The sequence below is a fragment of the Theropithecus gelada genome, chromosome 14, assembly GCF_003255815.1.
Source record: "Theropithecus gelada isolate Dixy chromosome 14, Tgel_1.0, whole genome shotgun sequence".
In the NCBI taxonomy this organism is placed as follows: domain Eukaryota; kingdom Metazoa; phylum Chordata; class Mammalia; order Primates; family Cercopithecidae; genus Theropithecus; species Theropithecus gelada.
In genome coordinates this window covers 48699799-48721902 of record NC_037682.1, presented here as the reverse complement: position 1 = coordinate 48721902, position 22104 = coordinate 48699799, and the positions used below count along the sequence as shown (strand labels likewise).

At 39.8% G+C, this 22104-nt stretch overlaps 1 protein-coding gene, 1 long non-coding RNA gene and 1 pseudogene across 2 annotated transcripts in view; 2 read left to right on the top strand and 1 right to left on the bottom strand.

The window, feature by feature from the left end:
- Positions 1-1643, bottom strand: part of LOC112607312 — a 283004-nt gene extending 281361 nt beyond the window's left edge. Inside the window, exon 1 of the long non-coding RNA XR_003115761.1 lies at positions 1425-1643. This is a non-coding gene — a long non-coding RNA (uncharacterized LOC112607312). The remainder of the gene's footprint in view (positions 1-1424) is intronic.
- Positions 1401-21359, top strand: C14H11orf58 (chromosome 14 C11orf58 homolog). Its single transcript, XM_025358429.1, has 5 exons — positions 1401-1841; positions 7851-7934; positions 11345-11405; positions 16048-16157; positions 18111-21359. Exons 1-5 carry the CDS (start codon positions 1572-1574, stop codon positions 18342-18344), a joined length of 759 nt encoding a protein of 252 aa, XP_025214214.1. The 5' UTR covers positions 1401-1571; the 3' UTR covers positions 18345-21359.
- On the top strand, positions 8376-8524 carry LOC112607541 (annotated as a pseudogene).
- Positions 21360-22104: the final 745 nt, after the last annotated feature.

The window sequence follows — 22104 nt, the reverse complement described above, 5'->3', positions numbered from 1 at the left end:
CAAAATAAGGGAGAATTTGAATCTATGACTGCATAAATTTTAAAACTACCTTCCACTGGTCACAGTTCTATGAATGGTTCAGTGATGATCTGAAATCTGGGTAAGTAATATTGGTACACAGGCAGTCAAACTAGAGCAATTGCTGAGTTCAAAAGCTAATGGCTAAGCATTGTTTCACAGACTGCTGTCAGTTCCAAAACACTAGATATGTATTATCCATATCACTTAACTATTTATTTATTTATTTATTTAGAAATCGAGTCTTGCTCTGTCACCTAGGCTGGAGTGCAGTGATACCATCTCAGCTCGCTGAAACCTCTGCCTCGCGGGTTCAAGCGATTCTCCTGCCTCAGCACCCCAGTAGCTGGGATTACAGGCATGCGCCACCACGCCAGGCTAATTTTTGTATTTTTAGTAGAGACGTGGTTTCACCATGTTGGTCAGGCTGGTCTCGAACTCCTGACCTCGTGATCCACCCGCCTCAGCCTCCCAAAATGCTGGGATTACAGGCCTGAGCCACCGCCCCCGGCCTAGTTTTTGCTTAAAAAAAAAAAATCACGTTTGTATTCAAGGTGAGAAAGCTTCAGAATTACTAAGGACAAGGATTCTGACAGAAAGTTAAGTTCAGGCCTAGTTACAGATTCAGACACCTTGATAAAGTAGGAGATAGTCTCCAGTATCTTAACAATAAATACTTTTAAATGCAAGGCTTTTTGAGTAGAGGCGTGATCACTTGAATCTGGAGAGGGCGAGAAATGGGGAGGGACTGCTAACGGGCATTGGGGTTCCTTTTGGAGTGGTGAAACGTCTTGGAATCAGAAGTGACAGCCGCACACGATTGTGAATGTACTAAGTGCCACTGGACTGTACACTTTAAGATGGTTTTTATGTGTGAATTTCATCTCAATAATTACTTTAAAAAAAAGTGAGGGGGCTTATGTGGCAGGGATGGACTTTGCTTGGTGAAGGCCCCTACCGTACGGTGCCCAGACATCTGCAGCGAGGTCAGTGAGGAGCACTCCCACCTCACACAAAGCCATATGAAAACTTAACAGATTTCCCTCAGCTGAATCCCCGTTTTCAATAACCGCCAATTAGCCATTTAACAACATACTGAACTCATTTCTGTATGGGAAAATAGCGAAATATTCATCAAAACCTTTAGAAAGCAGCATCACCGGCCACCTAGAAATCCCCTACGTGCAATAGAGAACACCAGGGTGGAAATGGTAGAAGCCATTTTTTAAGGTTTTTGTCCTGGGTGGAGAGTATTCGTAAGGATTCAGTCAGCCTGAAATATTACATTTAAACACAGATGCCTAGTTACGATGATACATTTGCCAGTAGGGCAGCGTCGCATGGTGAAAGGCAAAAAGCCCTCTAAGCCACCTCCTGTGGCGACCAAGCTCTCAGTCAACGCTCACCGCCATACTCATCCGCGGGAATGCTCCCTCCACCAGCCAAAGGCGGGGCCTCCGAGGGCACTCCCGCCACACAGCGCGAATTGAGCTTCCGGGCTTCCTGGGAATTGTAGTTTTAGTCACCGACACATCTTTGTTGTTCGGGCCAGTATGCGGGGACCCAAAAAACTACAATTCCCAAAGTGCCCCGGGGCGGCGAGGGGCCGCAACGGTGACGACTGTCGCAGAGAAGGCCCGGAGGGGCTCTGTGTTCTGGAGTGGCGCTGCTTGGGCCGGTGGTGGATTGCAGGCTGCTGGTGTTGCGGCTGGGGAGAGCGGCTAGAGGGTTCGGCATTTTTCGTCGGGATCCCTGCAAGGATGAGTGCTGCCAGAGAGTCTCACCCGCATGGGGTGAAGCGTTCGGCCTCCCCAGATGACGATGTAAATAACAATGGCGGAGTGGCAGAGGGTTGAGGCCTACTAAAGGCTGGAGTAGGCCAGGAAGGGTGGTTGGAGGAGGACGCGCCTGAGGTGGCCCGCAGCGGGAGAGCCCAGGGGAGAAACCAGAAGAATGAGTGGGAAATGTCTCCCTTAATCTTTATGAGGGTGAGAAGGTTTGAAGAGGCCCACACGCTGGGAGCCGAAGACCTGCGTAGGAAGGGGGATTGAGGAAGGAAATTCGGAGAGGGTCGAGGAGTGAAAGAGCTTAGTCAAGGGATTTCTTACGTGCGTTTTGGGGGACCGATGAGGATGCTTTCTCGGGCCTTTGTGCTCACGATAGAGACGGCAAGACTCTCCCTGTTTTGGATTCTAAATGTTCCTGTGACAATGTCGAAATGTTCGTGCACATTTGGACAGATTTTCCTGCCTAGATGATTTTTGCAGTGTGCCGTTGATAGTTAACTTTAGCTGCACTAGTAAGGGTAAACCGAGAACAGTATTGAGCCGAAAATTGTGCCACGGGTGTAATTTGGTACTGGCTTTGGTGGTGAGGTCTGAGACGTTGAGACCTAGAAGCCCATTTTGATGTCGGATATTAATACCTCGTTCTTCTTACCTCGTCTCCCCATCAAATGCCGTTCCCTTCTCCAGCCCCCACCTCATAGGTTTTAATAGCAAACGGTTTATCCCTTAAAGTAACCTATTAAATATTTACTGCAGTGCCGGGTGTTGGGAATTCGGAGAGAAATATGATGCTTATTTTAGGCCTTTTTGTATATTTGCCCTAGCTCGTAGCGCAGTGTCATGGAAACAGTAGGTAACCAGTAAACGTAAAAGTAGGTCCTTCATACAATGGATAAATGTCTTGGCAACGTTGATGGGGAAATTGTTGGAGAGGGAGCGGAGAGGTCATCTTTAAGGATGATGAAGGGATATCTAAGTTTTTTTCGGTTTTGTTTGAAGTACTGTAAATTTCTGAATACATAGAGCTTTAAATTTTTCTATTTCAGTGCTTTTCATAAAATTTTAAAAGCCTACTGAATACTACTTTGTAGCAAATGAGATGGTGTTAAGACCTGCCCCTCTGAGTGGGAGGTGGGGCGAGGACCGGAATAGTAAGGGTCTTTAAAGGAATCGACTTCAGCTCTGCAGAAAGATTAGCTATCAGTAAAGATTTGGAGATGAATGGGCATCTAGAGAAGTTTATTCTTGCTCTCTGTTGTTTCTGCTACTGGCTTTTAGATCTTGTTAATATGGTAATTCAGGTTTTGTCAGGAATTGATTCACGTTTTTGAGTAACCTGGCTCACTTAAAAAGCTGTTAACGTTGTTTTCCTCCTGATCTTTAAATATGACTTGATTGCTAGGATGTCAGACACCTGTTTGGAAGTATCTTTTAGCGTGACAGAAATCTCCAGGTGATACGAAATTTCACAAAGTTAAAGGGATTAAGTCATTAAGTTTACAGCTTCGGAAGAGATCAGTTTAAACTAGACGACCTTTAAGACCTTTCCCAATCATGTAAGCGTATCTTTAAGTACCTGGGTTTTGTTTTTGTTTTGAGACAGGTGAGACACGGTCTGTCTCTGTCGCCCAGGGTGGAGTGCAGTGGCACAATCAGTGCTCCCAGCAGCCTCCACCTTCCTGGCTCAAGTGATCCTCCTGATTCAACCCCCTCTCCCCACATCACCACCACAGTAGCTGGGACTACAGGTGTGCGCCACTACACCCAACTAATTTTTTTTATTTTTAGTAGAGACCAGGTTTTGCCGCGTTGCCCAGGCTGGTCTCCAACTACTAGACTCGAGCAATCTGCCCACCTTGGCCTCCCAAAGTGCTGGGATTACAGGTGTGAGCCACCTCGCCCAGCCAGTACTTTAAAAAAAATTTTTTTTTAACCATAGGTAATACATTCATTAAAAGACCTCCAAGCTGTTGTAGGAAAAAAAAAAACTAGCAGGCCGGGTGCAGTGGCTCACACCTGCAATGCCAGCACTTTGGGAGGCCGAGGCGGGCAGATCACAAGGTCAGGAGGTCAAGACCATCTGGCTAACACAGTTAAACCCCGTCTCTATTTAAAAAATTAGCCGGGCGTGGTAGCGGGCGCCTGTAGCCCCAGCTACTAGGGAGGCTGAGGCAGGAGAATGATGTGAACCTAGGAGGCAGGGCTTGCAGTGAGGCGAGATCGGGCCACTGCACTCCATCCTGGGCGATAGAGCAAGATTCTGTCTCAAAAAAAAAAAAAAAAAAAAAAAATTCTAGCTGTAACATATAGTTGGGAAACAGTTTCTAATGAGCATCCACGGTATGTAAGAGATCATTGAAGTTTTCTTATGCCCATTGACCTCACATCTAATTGGGGTAACAAAACTTTTTTTAATATTAAAAGTAGATAATCACAGAATACAACTCTAGCAAAATGCTAACAATGTAGGAGTAAATTCTAAGTCACCAGGGTGTGTATTCAGAAGGTAAATTGATTGCAGTTCTGTAGGAAAGGGTATTAAGGATGAAGACAACTTAAAAGTAGTTTCAATGGCTTTGAGTGGAGAAATGAAAGCGATCTTATAGGAAGTGGGAAGAGTGGGGAGTAACTGCTAAGGAACCTCTCTTAAAATGTATAGTGCACCCACGTGCTTTTCAGAAAGCAGCATTTGGACAAGGTACTCACTGTTGCACTTTAAGGCAAGGGTCTCCAACCCCTGGGCCACAGAACCAGGCTGCACAGCAGGATGTGAGCTGTGGGCCAGCCAGCAAAGTTTCATCTGTATTTACAGCCACTCCCCATGGCTTGCATTACCACCTGAGCTCTGCCTCCTGTTGGCATTTGATTCTCATAGGAGCGTGAACCCTGGTGTGAACTGCACATGCGAGTGATCTAGGTTGCACACTCCTTATAAGAATCTAATGCCAGATGATCTGTCATTGTCTCCCATTACCCCCAGATGGGACTGTCTAGTTTTAGGAAAACAAGCTCAAAGCTTCCACTGAGTCTACATTATGGTGAGTTGTATAATTATTTCATTATAGATTACAATGTAGTAATAATAGAAATAAAGTGCCCAATAAATGTAATGCACTTGAATCATCCTGAAATTATCACATCCTCCCTCTCAGTGGAAAAATTGTCTTCCATGAAACCGGTTCCTGATGCCAGTCCAGTCCCGGAGTGCTGCTTTGAAAAGAAGAACTGGCAGGACTTAATGTTATTTCCTTAAAACATTGGGATTAGAAGTTGTAGATGACAGGATTATTTATATAAACACTGAAGATGTTTTACTCTTTTATTAGAAGCAGAATCAAGAAAGTTGGTTTTTACACAATTTTTTTAACTTAATGCTGTACATTTGTATAACTGAGTTCATAGACCACTTTCATCTGTCTCATTTGATCATGGACAGTATGATGTGGAAAAAACACAGGATGGTCAGAGGATCAAAGCAAGTCACTTAGCCTCTCTGTGCCTCAGTGTCTTAAGACAGTCTTTTAAAAAGGCATCTCTTTATAGATGAGTTAAAATTAAGTTAAATATCAGATCCTGGCTTATAGAGCCAGTGATTTAGTGAGAGTCAGAACTGAAGCTTCACCATTACTTTAACTATATTGAGCCAGAAATAGTTAAGAACTAAATGGCCTATAAAAATATATGAGGGGGTCACGTGGAAAGAAGTAGAGATTTGGAACTTAGGGAACCAAAATTATGAGAGCATATAAGCCCTTCCACTAATGAGAATTTAGAAGCGCAAATGGGTCCAGGTTGGTACAAATGCTTTAACTCTCATATGCTCAGGGGAAATAGTGTATTTTTTAGTATTTTAGTGTTTTGCAAATAATTTTTAGAAATAAGAATAAAGGGAGATAGTGCAAAACAACTTTATTAGGAATTTTAATGTGAATTTAACAATAGCAAACCAAAATTTATATTCTGTGTTTTCCTGATTTTGATGTACATATAGTCATCCTTCAGTATGCTAAATGTGGGGGATTGGTTCCAGGACCCACCCACCTCCTTGGCAAATCTTGCATACTCAAGTCCCGCAGCCAGGCCTGTGGAACTTGAGAATAGGAAAAATCAGCCTTCCATATACTTGGGATGGATCTGCATTTGGTTGAAAAAAATCCACTTATAAGGGACCCTTAAAGTTCAAACCCGTCTCGCATTTGCATCATCAAAATACAATACTTGAAGAATTTTTGAAACCTTCTATTGCTTACAATTTTGTGTTGAAGAAGGATTTGTCATCCTTGCTCCATAATTGCAAAACATTTTTATTTTTAGATTATAAACTTAATTAGAATGATAAATTCAGTGAATATTTTTATTTCATTTTCCTTCCAGTCAGCTTGTATACACATCTGCCTTCACCCTTTGTCCATTTGCAACCAAGTCAAGTAAATTTTGATGCATAAACATTGTAAAAGATGAAATAAAACAGTCACACCTCCTTTTAGAAAATAGAATGATCCTGGTTCTTACTGTAAAATACTGTCCTTCCTGCTGATGGCTCTCCCAGTGAGAGTACATTTCTTGTTTGTCTTTTTTTTCTTTTTCTTGTCGATTCTTGGGTGGGAGAAAAGCCTTCTAGTATTTCCTCATCCAAAAACTCATAGTCTGAGATTTTTGCAGTTAATTTTATCATCATTAGTCTGGAATATGACTGCCTGTTATTTTGCATTCACCTTCTTCATCTAATAATAGTTAATGCCTTCTGTCCGTTTTTTCTCCTTGCCATTATGAATGGAAAATGAAAAATTGTGAATTCCCATCTGTGTTCAATGAAAGCTAAAAGTAGACAACAGGTATGATGTCTTGAAAGATGATGAAATACTTTGGACAATACAGTGAGAAAACGATCTTAAAAATTATTTTAGTTATTTTTAGCACAGTTGGGAATAATGAATTATAAATAATGAACTGTTAAAAAACAACAGTTTTCACATTTGTTTCAAAATGTAGGGAAAAATATGCTCACTAGGATTCCATCGTATTTCTTAGATTTATAAGAGTTCAGTGGACTCATTTGATAATTGCAATAGAATGAGTTTTAGTCTATTCTTTTAAAAAATAAGTTTTCTCTTTGTTCTTTGGAAGACTTTTAAGAAAGAATAAAAGTAATGACATCTCAATCCTAACAAATAACTAGAACTGCTCTAAAAGGAAACTGAAAAGTTAAAATTTTCTCTCTTAAGTTAAAAGTTAGCTCACTGATAAAGCCAGAATTTTTAACTTCAACTAACAACTGTGGCTGCCGTCTAAGTTCAGAGTACTAGGTGCTCTAGGACCCTGCAAGGCAGTGGGTCTCAAAGTGTGGTCCCCAGATAAATAGCATCAGCAATCACTTAAGAATTTGTTGAGGCCGGGCGCGGTGGCTCAAGCGCGGTGGCTCAAGCCTGTAATCCCAGCACTTTGGGAGGCCGAGACGGGCGGATCACGAGGTCAGGAGATCGAGACCATCCTGGCTAACACGGTGAAACCCCATCTCTACTAAAAAAATACAAAAAACTAGCCGGGCGAGGTGGCGGGTGCCTGTAGTCCCAGCTACTCAGGAGGCTGAGGCAGGAGAATGGCGTGAACCTGGGAGGCGGAGCTTGCAGTGAGCTGAGATCCGGCCACTGCACTCCAGCCCAGGCGACAGAGCCAGACTCCGTCTCAAAAAAAAAAAAAAAGAATTTGTTGAAATTCAAATCCTAGAGCTCCACCCCAGACTTGCTGAATCTCTGGGGCTGTAGCCCTGCAGTCTGTTTTAACAAGCCCTCTGGGACTCTGATACAGGCAAACTTGAGACTCAGCTCTGGCTGCAGAAGAACTAAAGGATTCTGCTGTGAGGTAATAGAAAAGGAGTAAATTTGAATGTGATGAATATGCTGAACTTCCTAAACAAGAAAAACGAACCCTGTTTATATTTACAACTGACAGGGAAAAAAAAAACTTAGGCGTTACAGGTAGACTTTAGATTTTGTAACACTTATTTTTATGCAAAAAAAAAAAAATAACCAATTTCTTTTCCAGCTGGGATCTAGCAATTGGGAGGCAGCAGACTTGGGTAATGAAGAGAGAAAACAAAAGTTCTTGAGACTTATGGGTGCAGGAAAGGTAAGCATCAGATGGTATGCATTTTTACCTTTTCTGTGAAACTATTGCCATTTTTGTGTATGCTAAGTAAGAAGGACTGAATATACGTGGATTCCATTTTCCTGTTCTGTGTGATTTATTTTGGCTTTGGGAAATACGTCTGGTCTAACCAAGCACATAAAATTTATATTATTTTTGAGCCACATCTAGGATTCTCTGTCCGTAAAGTTTGAAGTCTGCACAGAGAAAAATTTGGCTCAAGGAGGCTGTATAGGAGAAAAGACATGTCAAAGTTTATGATTTGCCATGTGTTGGCCCAGTGGTTTGATAGAAGATATTTCTTCTGGGTAGGTTATCTTGTGGGAACCTCTGGCCAAAGTGAAAAGCCTGTCATATTTTGTAGCTCCCGCCAGCCTTTGAAGTAGTAACTACAGGAATATCCTTTATCAAAAACCTAATTTTAAGACTACACTTTCAGAGATTATTTCTATAGTTTGTTACTAGATAGAGAAGTTTCTCTGAATGTGTAGAACACCAGGGACCAAGAGCGGGGGGGAAAACCCTTAATTTTAAAAGTATTCAAGATACTTTGAAATGCCTGTCAGTTTGGTTAACGTTAATAGAAGGTACAGTTGACCCTTGAGCAATGTGGGGGTTAGGGGTGCTGGTTCTGCAGGCAGTCAAAAGTTTGCATATAACTTTCAACTTCCCAAAAACTTAACTACTAATAGCCTACTGTTGACTGGAAGTCTTACTGGATAACATAATTACCAGTTAACACATATTTTGGGTGTTACTATATCCTGTATTCTTATAATAAAAGGAAATGTTATCAAGAAAATTATAAGGAAGAGAAAATAATTGACTCTTCTTTAACTGGAAGTAGATCATCATAAAGGTCTTCATCCTTATAGTCTTCATGTTGAGTGGGCTGAAAAGGAGAGATTGTCTTACTGTCTGGGAGTGGCACAGGCAGAAGTAAATTCAAGTGTAAGTGGATCCACACAGGTTAATCCTGTGTTCAGGGGTCAACTGTATAAAACAAGTGCCAGGAAAATATCTCTTGTAAAAACCTTTCTTTATCCTAGCAGTTTATACAGGGATCTCTAGATACTTATTTTTTTAAGCAAGTAAATTTATTTTCCTAACATTGTCCCAATAGTCTTCCTAAAAACTAAATTGAAAAAGAAATAGGAAAGCTTTTTTTCTCTTTTTTTAAGCACCTTAAAATGAAATTCTGCTCTTTGTTTTGTTATACACATGGGAATACATTCATTCATTTTCCCAACAATTATAGACTACCTACTACTGTGCTGGATCCTGGGTGGTCACATAGATCAATAATACATGTTTGGAGCTAGTATGTAATGGAGGAAACCAGAAAATAACAATACGGAATTGTAATTGCTGTGAGAAAACCATGCACATAGTGCTGTGGAATCACAGAGGGCAGCTAACTCTGGTTTAGCAGTGCAAGAAAGCTTCCCCAAAATAGAATTGATCTGAATCTCAAAGGATGAGAAGGAGTTAGCCAGACTACAACAGTGGGTTTGGGGATAGGAAGAGGTCATGTAAAACACTGAGACCTATTTAAATAAAGCATTTGTATAATATCTCATTACTCCAGATTTCCCAATTTGTAATTTGTCATAGAAAATAGTCTGCAGTTTCTCTCGTTTCATGCAAATATACTAAGTCCTCACTTAACATCTCTTATGTTTCTTGGAAACTAACTTTTAGCAAACTGACAATAAAGCTGTTTCACTGTAACACTGATAAGGAGGAAAATTGTTTTCATTATAGGTTGTTTCAACTAAAGTCAGTTAAAGTTGAAGTTTCTAAGAACCTATCATTGAAAATTAAGTGAGGACTTAAAAGATTTGTTAAGCATATGTAAGGTAAGTGTTAGTTTAGGGGCCATATTCAACTTAGTAGAATGAAAATTATTCAAGTACTTAGGAAGAACATCCTAATATAAAATATATGGAAGTTGACTAACTAATAAATAGGTTGTTGAGTATAGATTAAATTCTTTTTTTTTTTTTTTTTTTTTTTTGAGACAGTCTCACTGCAACCTCTGCCTCCCGAGTTCAAGCAATTCTCTGCCTCAGGCTCCCGAGTAGCTGGGATTACAGGTGCCTGCCACCATGCCCGGCTAATTTTTGTATTTTTAGTAGAGACAGGGTTTCACCATTTGAACTCCTGACCTTGTGATACACCCTCCTCGGCCTCCCAAAGTGCTGGGATTACAGGCATGAGCCACTGCGCCTGGCCCATAAATTCTTTGTGACGCCAAGATTGTAGCTTTGATCTTCATATGGGCTGTTTAGATTTATTCCATTTTGTGGCCACAAAGTATATTTGTAATCCTAGCCAGCTATCATGAATATGTTATTGGTCACAGGAAGAACCAGCTAAGATGATATGAATAGATCAGTGCAATACCGTCATCATCCTGGAATAACTTGATGCTGTTATAACAAAATCTTGTTAATGGCTGTCGGTTTTGCAACCTAAACAAGTAACACACTGAATTATTGATTCGCTTATGTGTTAATGGCACATAAAGCAATGAGCATTAACGCTTGAACTTTTCCAATAATAACATTTTTGTGTATGGAGACTGTACCTGCCATTTTTTCACAATAGGAAGGTTTGTTACTATATCTTCACAGATGATTGGTTAAGATTGCTTTCCAAAGTTACATTTATTCTCACCCTCACACGGTGTTTTAATGAGCACTTATGAAACTAAATATGAACCATAAAGAGTGGATAGAACTGATTAAATTGAGAGTAATTATGCAGTTTAATCAGTTGGTAATATTGAATCAGATGTATTTTTATGTTTAGAGTACAGGATTGTTTTAAATTGTTCTTTTTGACAAGTTGAGATTAGTAGTTTATTGTCAAATAGTGAAGAGATAGCTAATGATTGTGATATACTGTAATAAGATCTATCACTTTATATGATACATTATAAGTTTTAATTATTTCATTTTTGTCTGGCTAAATCTCATTTGCTTTCTCTCCATGAGATATACTTGAGGCAGCAGAAAGAGCAGGTGGGAAGTTAAAGCAAGTCATTTAACTGGCCTTTAGGAAAGAAAATGTTTAGATTGACTCAATTTTCTAGTTATCTATTCATCTTATTTAAAATTCCAACCTGCTCTACTCCTTACTCAGGTCTGTTTTGTTTTAATCACACTTAGTACCTTCTAACATAGTATAAATAGCGATTATGTTTGCCTGTCTCCCTTCTCCATTCCTACCCTTGCTAGAATGTAAGGTCCTTAAAGGCAGAGATTCTAATTTAATCTTTTGTCTTCACTGTGTCCCAGAAGCCTAGAATAGTTTTCAGCACATAGTAGATACCCAGTAAGGTTAAATTAGTGGTCTCAAATGCTAATACATTTTCAACCTTCTTATAGAAAGAACATACTGGTCGTCTTGTTATAGGAGATCACAAATCAACATCTCACTTCCGAACAGGTAAGAAAGTAAAATGTAATTAAAACAAAAGTGCTAAATTCAGAATATGAAGTGTGTGTTCATGTTTCAGGATATTCTACTTTGGCATGTAATTGTGTAAATTATTAAAATGTTAGAATTGGGGTGCAGTGGCTTATGCCTGTAATCCCAGTTATTTGGGAGGTTAAAGTGGGAGGATCACTTAAGCCCAGGAGTTTGAAGCTGCAATGAAGCCATGATCGCACCACTGCATTCCAGCCTGGGCTACAGAGCAAGACCTCATCTCTTAAAATTCAAAAAAAAAAAAAAAGAGAGAAAAAAATGCTTGGCACCGTGGCTTATGCCTGTAATCCTAGCATGTTGGGAGGCTACGGTGGGCCGATCACTTGAGGCAAATCACCAGCCTAGTCAACATGGCAAAACCCTGTCTCTACTAAAAAATACAAAAATTAGCCAGGTGTGGTGGCTCACACCTGTAATCCCAGCTGCTTGGGAGGCTGAGGCACGATAATTGCCTGAACCTGAGAGGCAGTGGTTGCAGTGAGCCAAGATCACACTATTGCAGTCCAGCCTGAGTGACAGAGTGCAACTCTGTCTCAAAAAAAAAAAAATTAGAAGTACATAATAGGTAAACATGTTACATATATAAAGTATCAGTTTTCATGTACTTTGATTTTTAAAAGATGAGAGTATATGTCATTATGATATTCTAACCAAGAAACTAACCTTTTTCTGTCTCCATTTTTACTGATTCAGAACATATATTTTAATTGTAGTGAGGTTTTATGCCTCATCTTGTTAACTCTGGTATGTACAGAATTTTTGTTCTTTGTATATTAGCATATAGTGTCATAGTTGGCATATTCTAGTTTTGTGTATTCACTAAGTTTTATTTTAAAATCTTTGAAGAATATAAACTAGTTGCAGAGCCTGAAGAAATAAGCTTTAAAAATAATTTTAGGGAAGAACATTTTTAAATAAAAACTGAAAATAAATTTGGGTACTTGGTGTGCTGAAAAGTGAAATTTTTGCCTATTTAAAACTGACCCTAATCTTGGACATTATTAATAAAAGGCACATATTAATAAAAGACACAGTGACCTAGATTATGTTCAACAAAACTTTAAGTTATTTAAATTATGCTAACATAGCATACGTAGCACATTTTAGAAATTCATTGATCTTTTATTTTTCTAGTGTTAATTACTTCAAATTGATTTGTATTGCTATATAAGGCAAAAAAAACAATTCCTGTACTTTGCAGAATGGAAAAATATTTCAACTGCCACATTTACCCTTTTAAATCTGAGAGCTTTCAAGCAGAGCTCCCAACCCCCAGTACCCATCCCTCGCCTGTTAGGAACTGGACCACACAGCAGGAGGTGAGCAGCAGGCAAGCCAGAGAAGCTTTATCTGTATTTACAGCTGCTCCCAATGGCTTGTATGGCCACCTGAAATCCGCCTCCTATCAGATCACTGGCAGCATTGAATTATCATAGGATCTGGAACCCTATTGTGAACTGTGCAAGCCAGGGATCTAGGTTGTGCCTCCTTATGAGTATCTAATACCTCATGATCTGAAGTGGAACTGAGGTGGTGATGGAGAGTGACTGCAAAAACAGATTAACATTAGCAGAGAGGCTTGACTGCACAGAGACCTTAATAAATCAACTGCTTGCAAACTCATATCAAAACCATATCAGTGAGTGGCAAGTGACAAACTGCATCTAGTGGCAGGCTCTAAGTCAGAATCTGACATTTATTTAGTCTGCATGTGGCCTGCCCATTGTTTTATTTACCACTTCCCTCCGTGCCTCTTTCCTGCACTGTGCATTTGTCTCAGTCACAGTTTTGGTAAGCCCACAAGCTAACCCTAGCCAAAATGAGTAAAAAAACAAACGTCCTTGGAGAGCTTCTTTGAAAAGGAAGAAAGACCCAATGATGAGACACCAGAAGACTAATACTGCCAACAAAGAGAAAGCTGCATTTAAAACAAAATACCAAGAGTCCTACTTAAATTACAGGTTCATTGCAACAGCTGATTCACATTCTCCAAACCTGCTTTGTCTAATATATGATGACCAGCTATCCAGAAAAGCCATGAAACCTTTAAAAGTGCTTCACCACATGGAGACCGAGCACCATGCATTAAAAGACAAGCCTTTGGCGTTTTTCAAAAGAAAAAATCGTGAACGCAAAGAACAGAAGTAATTATTGAAGGCCACCACTTCGTCAAATGTGTCTGCAGTGAGAGCATCATTCTTAGTGGCTAATCACATGGCTAAAGCTAAGAAGCCCTTTACTACTGGTGAAGAGTTGATCCTGCCTTCTGCTAAGGATGTCTGTTGTGAACTCTTAGGAGAGGCTGCAGTTCAAAAGGTGGCACGTGTTCCTCTTCTGGCTAGCACCATAACTAGATGAATTCATGAAATAGAGGATATTGAGGCACAATTGTTAGAGAGGATTAATGAGTCACTGTGGTACGCAATCCAGGTTAATGAGTCTACCAGTGTTGACAACAAAGCAACAATGCTTGTTTTTGTGTGATACATTTTTCAGGAGGAAGTGCATGAGGATATGTTATGTGCACTTTTGCTTTCAACCAGCACCACAGCTGCAGAACTATTCAAGTCTTATAAATAATTACATATCAGGAAAACTGAATTTGGCATTTTGTATCGATATATGCAGGGATGGAGCAGCTGCCATGACTGGACGGCTTTCTGGTTTCACTACTCAGGTCAAAGAGCTTGCTTCTGAATGTGAGTCTGTGTACTGTGTCATCCACAGAGATGCTGACTAGTTGAAAAACGTCACCTGAACTTAACATTTTGCAGGATGTGATTAAAATTTTCAACCACATTAAAGTACATGCCCTTAATTCACATCTGTTCATATAGCTCTGTGAGAAGATGGACACAGAGCACACATGTCGTCTCTTATACACACAACAGAGATGGCTTCCTAAAGTTAGATCACTGGCCAGAGTTTTTCAGTTATAGTAGCCACTCCAGAGATTTTTTTTTTTTTTTTAAGAAAATGTCATCACTGGCAGCACATTTCATTGACACAGAATGGGTCGTAAAACCTGCTTACTTGGCCAGGCGTGGTGGGTCGTGCCTGTAATTACAGCACTTTTGGGAGGCCAAAGCAGGCAGATCACTTGAGGCCAGGAGTTTGAGACGAGCCTGGCCAACAGGGAGAAACCCCGTCTTTACTAAAAAATACAAAAATTACCTAGGCGTGGTGGCACACCCCTATAATCCCAGCTACTTGGGAGGCTGAGGCACGAGAATCACTTCAGCCTGAAAGCCAGAGGTTGCAATGAGCCGAGATCGAGATCATGCCGCTGCACTCCAGCCTGGGCAAGAGAGTGAGACTCTGTCTCAAAAAAAAAAAAAAAAAACCTTGCTTACTTGTGTGACATATTCAATCTGTCACCTCAGGGGAGAACAAAACTGTGTTCAAGTTGGCAGATAAAGTGAGTGCATTCAAAGCCAAACTGGTATTATGGGGGCCACAAGTGAACACTGGGATTTTTTGACATGTTTCAAACATTAGCAGAGATTTTAAAAGAGACTGAGCCAGGACCTTTTTTCTCCCACCTGGCACATGATCACCTATCTCAGCTTTCAAAGAGTTTGAGTATTATTTTCCAACCACGAAAGAGCCCCAAACTGGGAAGGAATGGATTCACAACCCATTTGTGAATAAGGTGAATCGACTTTGTTCATGCTAGAAGAGGATCAGCTGCTTAAGATCACAAATGACGGTGCCCTTAAAAGTATGTTTGAGACAACTTCATTCTGGATTAAAGACAAAGTGGAATACTCTGAGATTGCCACGAAAGCACTGGAAAGCCTGCTTCTATTTCCAACCTCCTGTCTTTGTGAAACAGGGTTTTCTGTAGTGACAGCAGCCAAACAAGATTACAGCTAGTAGACTGGACATAAGCAACACACTTAGGGTGTCACTGTCTCCCATCACCCCCAGATGGGACCATCTAGTTGTAGGGAAAACAAACTCAGGGCTCCCACTGCTTCTGCATTACGGTGAGTTGTACAATTATTTCATTATATATTATGATGTGATAATAAAGTATACAATAAATGTAATACACTTGAATCATCTTGAAATCACCACCACCCCCACTCCCCATCCATGGAAAAATTGTTTTCAACAAAACTGGTCCCTGGTGCCAAAAAGGTTGGCAACTGCTGCTTTAAAGTTTAAGTTGTTCTGATAAACTTGATATGCAAAGGAAGGCATAAAGGAGAGTCAGTACATGACCATTTTATTTAGCCATTTGCTGAACAGAAGTGCCTAGCTTTTTTCAGTGTTTTTGTTCAGATAGATAATTCTGTTTGTTAGAGAGTTTTTATTAGGTGACTAGGAAAAAAACTTTCAGGAGAACATCTACTTATTATAAGTAAGCTAAAACATTTAATACCCAAAGTGTTTTGTAATAAATACTTATGCTATCTCAACATCAGTCATTTTATTGTCTATTAGGTAACCACCTATGGCATAAATTCTCAAAATTCATAGTAAAATTAGTCACAATTAGATAAATCAGCCCTGAGTATAATGGCATCTGTATTATGGGTTTTTGTGTAAATTATTAATTTGACTGAAACATAACTAAAGTATCCTGGACATGCAGGGGAAGAAGACAAGAAAATAAATGAAGAACTGGAGTCTCAATATCAGCAAAGTATGGACAGTAAATTGTCAGGAAGATACCGGCGACATTGTGGACTTGGCTTCAGTGAGGTAGTAATTAACTTATTTTCATTGGGAAGATAATTAGTTTTCAATTTGGTACCACTTATTGCTGTTAGATTACCCTAGCAATCAAGAATCCCATGTAGAAAGCTCTCTGTATGTAATTATCTTAAAAATAATTGTATATGCCCTACTGGTCTCTGTAGGTAATCAGAAGAGATGTTTCCAAAGATTTTGTGTGGTGTTTTGTTTGTTTGTTTGTTTTTTTTAGATGGAGTCTCCTCTCACGAGGCTGGAGTGCAGTGGTGTGATGTCTTCCACCTCCCTGGTTCAAGTGATTCTCCTGCCTCAGCCTCCTGAGTAGCTGGGATTACAGGCACCTGCCATCATGCCCAGCCAATTTTTGTATTTTTTTTATATTTGTAGAGATGGGGTTTCACCATGTAACCAGGTTGGCCTCAAACTCCTGACCTCAGGTGATCCCACCCACCTTGGCCTCCCAAAGTGCTGGCATTACAGGCGTGAGCCACCACACCTGGCCGTTTGTTTTTGTTTTGTTTTGAGACAGAGTCTCACTCTGTTACCCCTAGGCTGGAGTGCAGTGGCGCAATCTCAGCTCACTGCAACCTCCACCTCCTGGGTTCAGGCAATTCTCCTGCCTCAGCTTCCTGAGTAGATGAATTACAGGCACATGATGCCACACGCAGCTAATTTTTTGTATTTTAGTAGAGATAGGGTTTCACCATGTTGCCCAGGCTGGCCTTGAACTCCTGAGCTCAGGCAATCTGCCCGCCTCAGTCTCCCAAAGTGCTAGGATTACAGGCTTGAGCCACCGTGCCCAGCCTCACCTGGCCTGTTTCTAAGGATTTTAAAGTGTGTTCTCTAAAAATGAAAATGCTGTTTAAACATCAGAGCACCTTTCCCCCTTTTTTGAGACAGGTTCTCACTCTGTCACCCAGGCTGGAGTACAGTGGCACAGTCTCACTGCCACCTTAGCCTCCCAAGGACCTGGGATATAGGCCTGCACCACCACGCCTAGCTAATTTTTGTATTTTTTGTAAAGATGGACTTTTGCTATGTTGCCCAGGCTGGTCTCAAACTCCTGGGTTCAAGCAATCTTTCCGCCTCCCAAAGTGCTGGAACTACAGGCGTGAACCACCACGCCTGGCCAGGGCACATTTTTAATAGGTATGAACAACATGCTCACAAGTTAAGTAAAATATTTCATGTAAGTTTAAAATAATGGTTTAAGAGAGCTTTTTTTTTCAGTTGTTTCCTAAGTGATCTCTTTTTATATTATGAATTTATGTGTGACTACTGTTTACTCCAAAGTAATACAATGTGCAAAACAATTATAACTGATTTCCACATAAAGGTCAGTGGTTAACATGCCTTATCAATTTAAAAAATTGTTTCTTTCGGGAAAATATAATACCGTGGTTTTCAAACTAGGAGAGGGGAGATAGGTGTGTGGTCTTCAGAGCACCTCCCCTCTTGTTTTCTTTTGTCTTTTAAGAAACGGAGTCTTGCTCTGTCACACAGGCTGGAATGCGGTGGCATGATCATAGCTCACTACAGCCTTGAACTCCTAGGCTCAAGCAATCCTCACACCTCAGCCTCCGGAGTAGCTAGAACTACAGGCATGCACTACCATGCCTGGCTAATTTTTCTTTGTTGTCTTTTTTTTAAGTTTCTTTTTTGTTGTTGTTTTTTTTTAAGAGACAGGGTCTCAATATGTTGCCCAGGCTGGTCTCAAATTTGTGGCTTCAAGCAATCCCCCTGCCTCTCAGCCTCTTGAGTAGCTGGAATCTCAGTCCACAGGTATGAGCCACTGGGCCTAGCCAGACAGAGCTCTTTCTTAAAATTCCACTCAAGTCTTAAAACTGTTGTTCTAATGGCTACAAAGTAAGTGTTTCTAAGACTGACAGAACTTACGGTCTTTCTCAGATTCTGTATGGGCTAATGTTTATTTTTAAAAGAGCCTGTTGATTGATGTTTTAGGTAGAAGATCATGATGGAGAAGGTGATGTAGCTGGAGATGATGATGATGACGATGATGATTCACCTGATCCTGAAAGTCCAGATGATTCTGAAAGTGATTCAGAGTCAGAGAAAGAAGAATCTGCTGAAGAACTTCAAGCTCCTGAGCACCCTGATGAAGTGGAGGATCCCAAAAACAAAAAAGATGCAAAAAGCAATTATAAAATGATGTTTGTTAAATCCAGTGGTTCATAACTCCCAAACGCTTAGTCTTTGTATTAAAAGTAAGCCTTATTGTTATAATGCACAGTGGAGGACTGCTTATAGAGCACAGACCTTTGTATTATAATTTTTAAAAAGGCCCTTTTAAATAATTACAAGGAGTGTTTGCTTTCAAATGCCATGGGTTACACTTTTATGGGCATGACTATAACCAATTTTGTAAAGAGTAAGAGTTGTATAAAATAAGAAATAAATACAGTACTCAACTTACTTTCATATTAGCATCATCAGCCCTCTAATTCACCGTATGGGGGAAACGCTTTTTGTTTGTGATAGCTATTTTATCATTTCCTTCATATTTTTCTCTTATAAAAATGTATTTGATACTGTGATACGTTCATGAAAAGTATTCTTTAATTATTCTTTGTTATAGTAGAGCTGTTCATCATGGAAATTTCTGCTGCCAGTCACAATCTAAATTAATTTTGGCAAAAGATTGGGTACTTAGTTTCCTGTTACTGAGTTAGCTCTACTCTTTTGGACCAAAGCAACATGAGAGTAAGTACTTTTCACACTTGTTAAGATGGGAGTTATAACTGTCATACATTTGGAATATTATGATCCCAAGTAGTCTTTTTATAATTTGGATTATATCGTATGTTAGATTTTTGATAAGATTTGGCCAATTTTTACAGAAGAAATGATTTCTCTGATCATTTAGTTCTATCTATTTAGAAATATGTAAAACTGGATTTTTTTTTTTTTAAGTAACATGTGACCAAAGTTAATTTTGTCCCAAAGGTCTAAATAAAGAGCAGTTTCCCATATTTGGCTGTGATACCTTTATCCTCATTATCTACAAATGAGGAGCAGGCTTACTGATAAGCTGAAACAAGAAATTCTCTTCATTTTATCCCAGTGCTATTTTATTGATTAATTACTAAAAAGTATTACTTTCTCATTTTATTGCTGTTTCTGTTGGTGTGAGATTAGAATCATCTGACTGCTATTAGGTGGTTGATTTGTACAGCTGATTAACACAGATTGCATTATGAGCTAGTAAATGGATCTTTGGATAATTAGGTCCAAATTCTTAATGTTTACAAGTAACAAGTTCAAAGGCTTTAGTCCCACCTGTTTGTGAGCCGAATTGTTATACATCTAGATACTTAAAGGATGTATTTGGAGTGTTGGGATTTTTTTTTTTTTTTTTGAGACGGTGTCTCACTCTGTCACCCAGGTTGGAGTGCAGTGGCATGATCTCAGCTAACTGCAACCTCCGCCTCCTGAGTTCAAGCGATTCTCCTGCCTCAGCCTCCCGAGTAACTAAGACTACAGGCATGTGCCACTATGCCCAGCTAATTTTTGTATTTTTAGTAGAGATGGGGTTTCATGGTGTTAGTCAGGATGGTCTCGATCTTGTGACCTTGTGATCCACCCCCCTCAGCCTCCCAAAGTGCTGGGATTACAGGCGTGAGCCACTGCGCCCGGCCTTGGAGTGTTGGAATTTTTAAAAATTATTCTTATGTCACTTTGAAATTTAGAATGTGTTGCCAGGTGCAGTGGCTCATGCCTATAATCTCAGCACTTTGGGAGGCCGAGGCAGGTGGATAACCTGAGGTCAGGAGACCAGCCTGACCAACATGGAGAAACCCCATCTCTACTAAAAATACAAAATTAGCTGGTCGTGGTGGTGCAAGCCTGTAATCCCAGCTACTCCGGAGGCTGAGGCAGGAGAATCACTTGAACCCTGGAAGCAGAGGTTGCAGTGAGCCAAGATCGCACCATTGCACTCCAGCCTGGGCAACAAGAACAAAACTCCGTCTCAAAAAAAAAAAAAAATCAAATAAAATAATTTAGAATGCGTTAGAGAAATTTAGCAAGTAGCAAGTAGAACAGGTGATTTCTGGTTGGTAGACTCTATATTACAGTATATTTCATGTTTCAGACCCCAAAGTTGTTGCCTTGTTTTTTGGTTTTTTTTTTAATTTCTCACATTTTTGAAAAATAGATGCTATCCTCTATAGTAAAATATTGAATCACTTGATGGTAGACAATATATATGACATTTAACAAATACTTAGTTTAAAAAGTTTGGCTTTATTCAACAATTTTAGTTTGCCCTCTAATTTTCAAATGTCTATGGGATTGCTTATAACTAAGAAAGTGAAGATTGATTTTTACTTAAGAATGTGATAGAAACGAGTTTTATGGTTTTTAAAAGTATTTTCATCAGTTCATTATTTAAATGTTGGGTTGTTGATATGGTCTTGTTTCTGATAAGTAAATAGGAGCACCTTGTTTTAAAATAACTACACTACAAGACTTTCTGCATCTCTGTATAGAGAAATCCAGATTTCAATTAATTCATGTATTGGGTGTTAACAAAATTCAGGGTTAGAGTAAATTTAGGTAGGTTGGTCCATGTGGCCTGGTTTCCTAGCACCTATTAAACATAATGCTATCTTTTAAGCATGAACATGTGGGTTTTTAAAATCAAACTGGAACAAAATTAGAAGACAACTGATGTCATGCTGTCTTGGTATCCATACTAAAAAAGTATCAGGAAAATAGATTATTTTTGTGCTGTGAAACACTATTCAGTGGAAAGTTTAATGGCAACTTTTCCATATCATTCATAATTTAATACCTGAAATGCACTTTTAAATGTTTGCTTTATTACCCAAGTGTTTACTTGTACCCGTAACCTAACAGTCTATTGAAAAGAATGTTTTCGGATACAGATTGCAATGTTGTTTGTATTCATAGGCAAAAGTCCTCTTCTCTAGTATAATTTTTTAAATCTGAGAGAATTGAAGGTACAGAAAAAAAGTCTGGAGTGCCTGAACCATAGTTTGAGAGCACAAAAGTCACATTCTTTGAGTAAATTTGGGGGAAAGAAAAAATTTCAGCTACCTGGTTAGCTTCAGTGACTACTTACACACAGGGCTTTGGTTCCATTACTTGTTTCCATCACAACCACATCCTATATACTTGCAGTATCCAAAACATCTTCTAAAATCACTCAATAAAAAAATTCACTTCTAACCAACTCCCCCTTTATACCTGCTCTGTGTTAGGGCGTAGTCTGTTTCCACCTCCTTTGTAAGTCCTATCTCGGCTTCCTGATCTATCAATTCAGTATCGTGATTGTTAACCCAAATGACTTCCTGGAAAATTCCCAGCCCTGGATGTATCCAAGCCCTCCTACCCTCACCAGTTACTTCTGGAGAAAGATCACCAAATGTATAAATCCATATTAGTAAAAATTGGTTTTAACTGATCTCAGCACTGCCCATTACCTTTATTTTCTCTAGTCAGCTCTCCATTCTTACTATGTAAAACTTCTACTCTGAAACTTGTTACCCTCTTTTTTTCCTTCACTCTTAACATGTCTTTGCCTTCTATCTTACATAAAAATAGAAACCTTCAGGCACAAATTCCCTGAACTTCGCTTACTAAATCCACAGCCATGGACAAGTGTTCTGTGCTCTAGGTTGTGACATCCCAACTCCACTACAGGGCTAAACTCGGTGACTTTGAGCATAAGTTGATCTCTCTGGGTCTCCTTTCTGGGTAAGTAAAATGAGGATAGTAACAGTAACCCCCTTGCATAGTTGTTATGAGACTTAGGTAAAATGAGCAAAAAGCTTAGTACATAGATAAGTGATCGATAAGTGCTGGCTCCTGGTTCCCACCATCTCCGCTGCCGCCCCGAGACAGGGTCCTGCTCTGTCACCCAAGCTGGAGTTCAGTGGCATGATCATGGTCATGGCTCACTGCAGCTTTAACT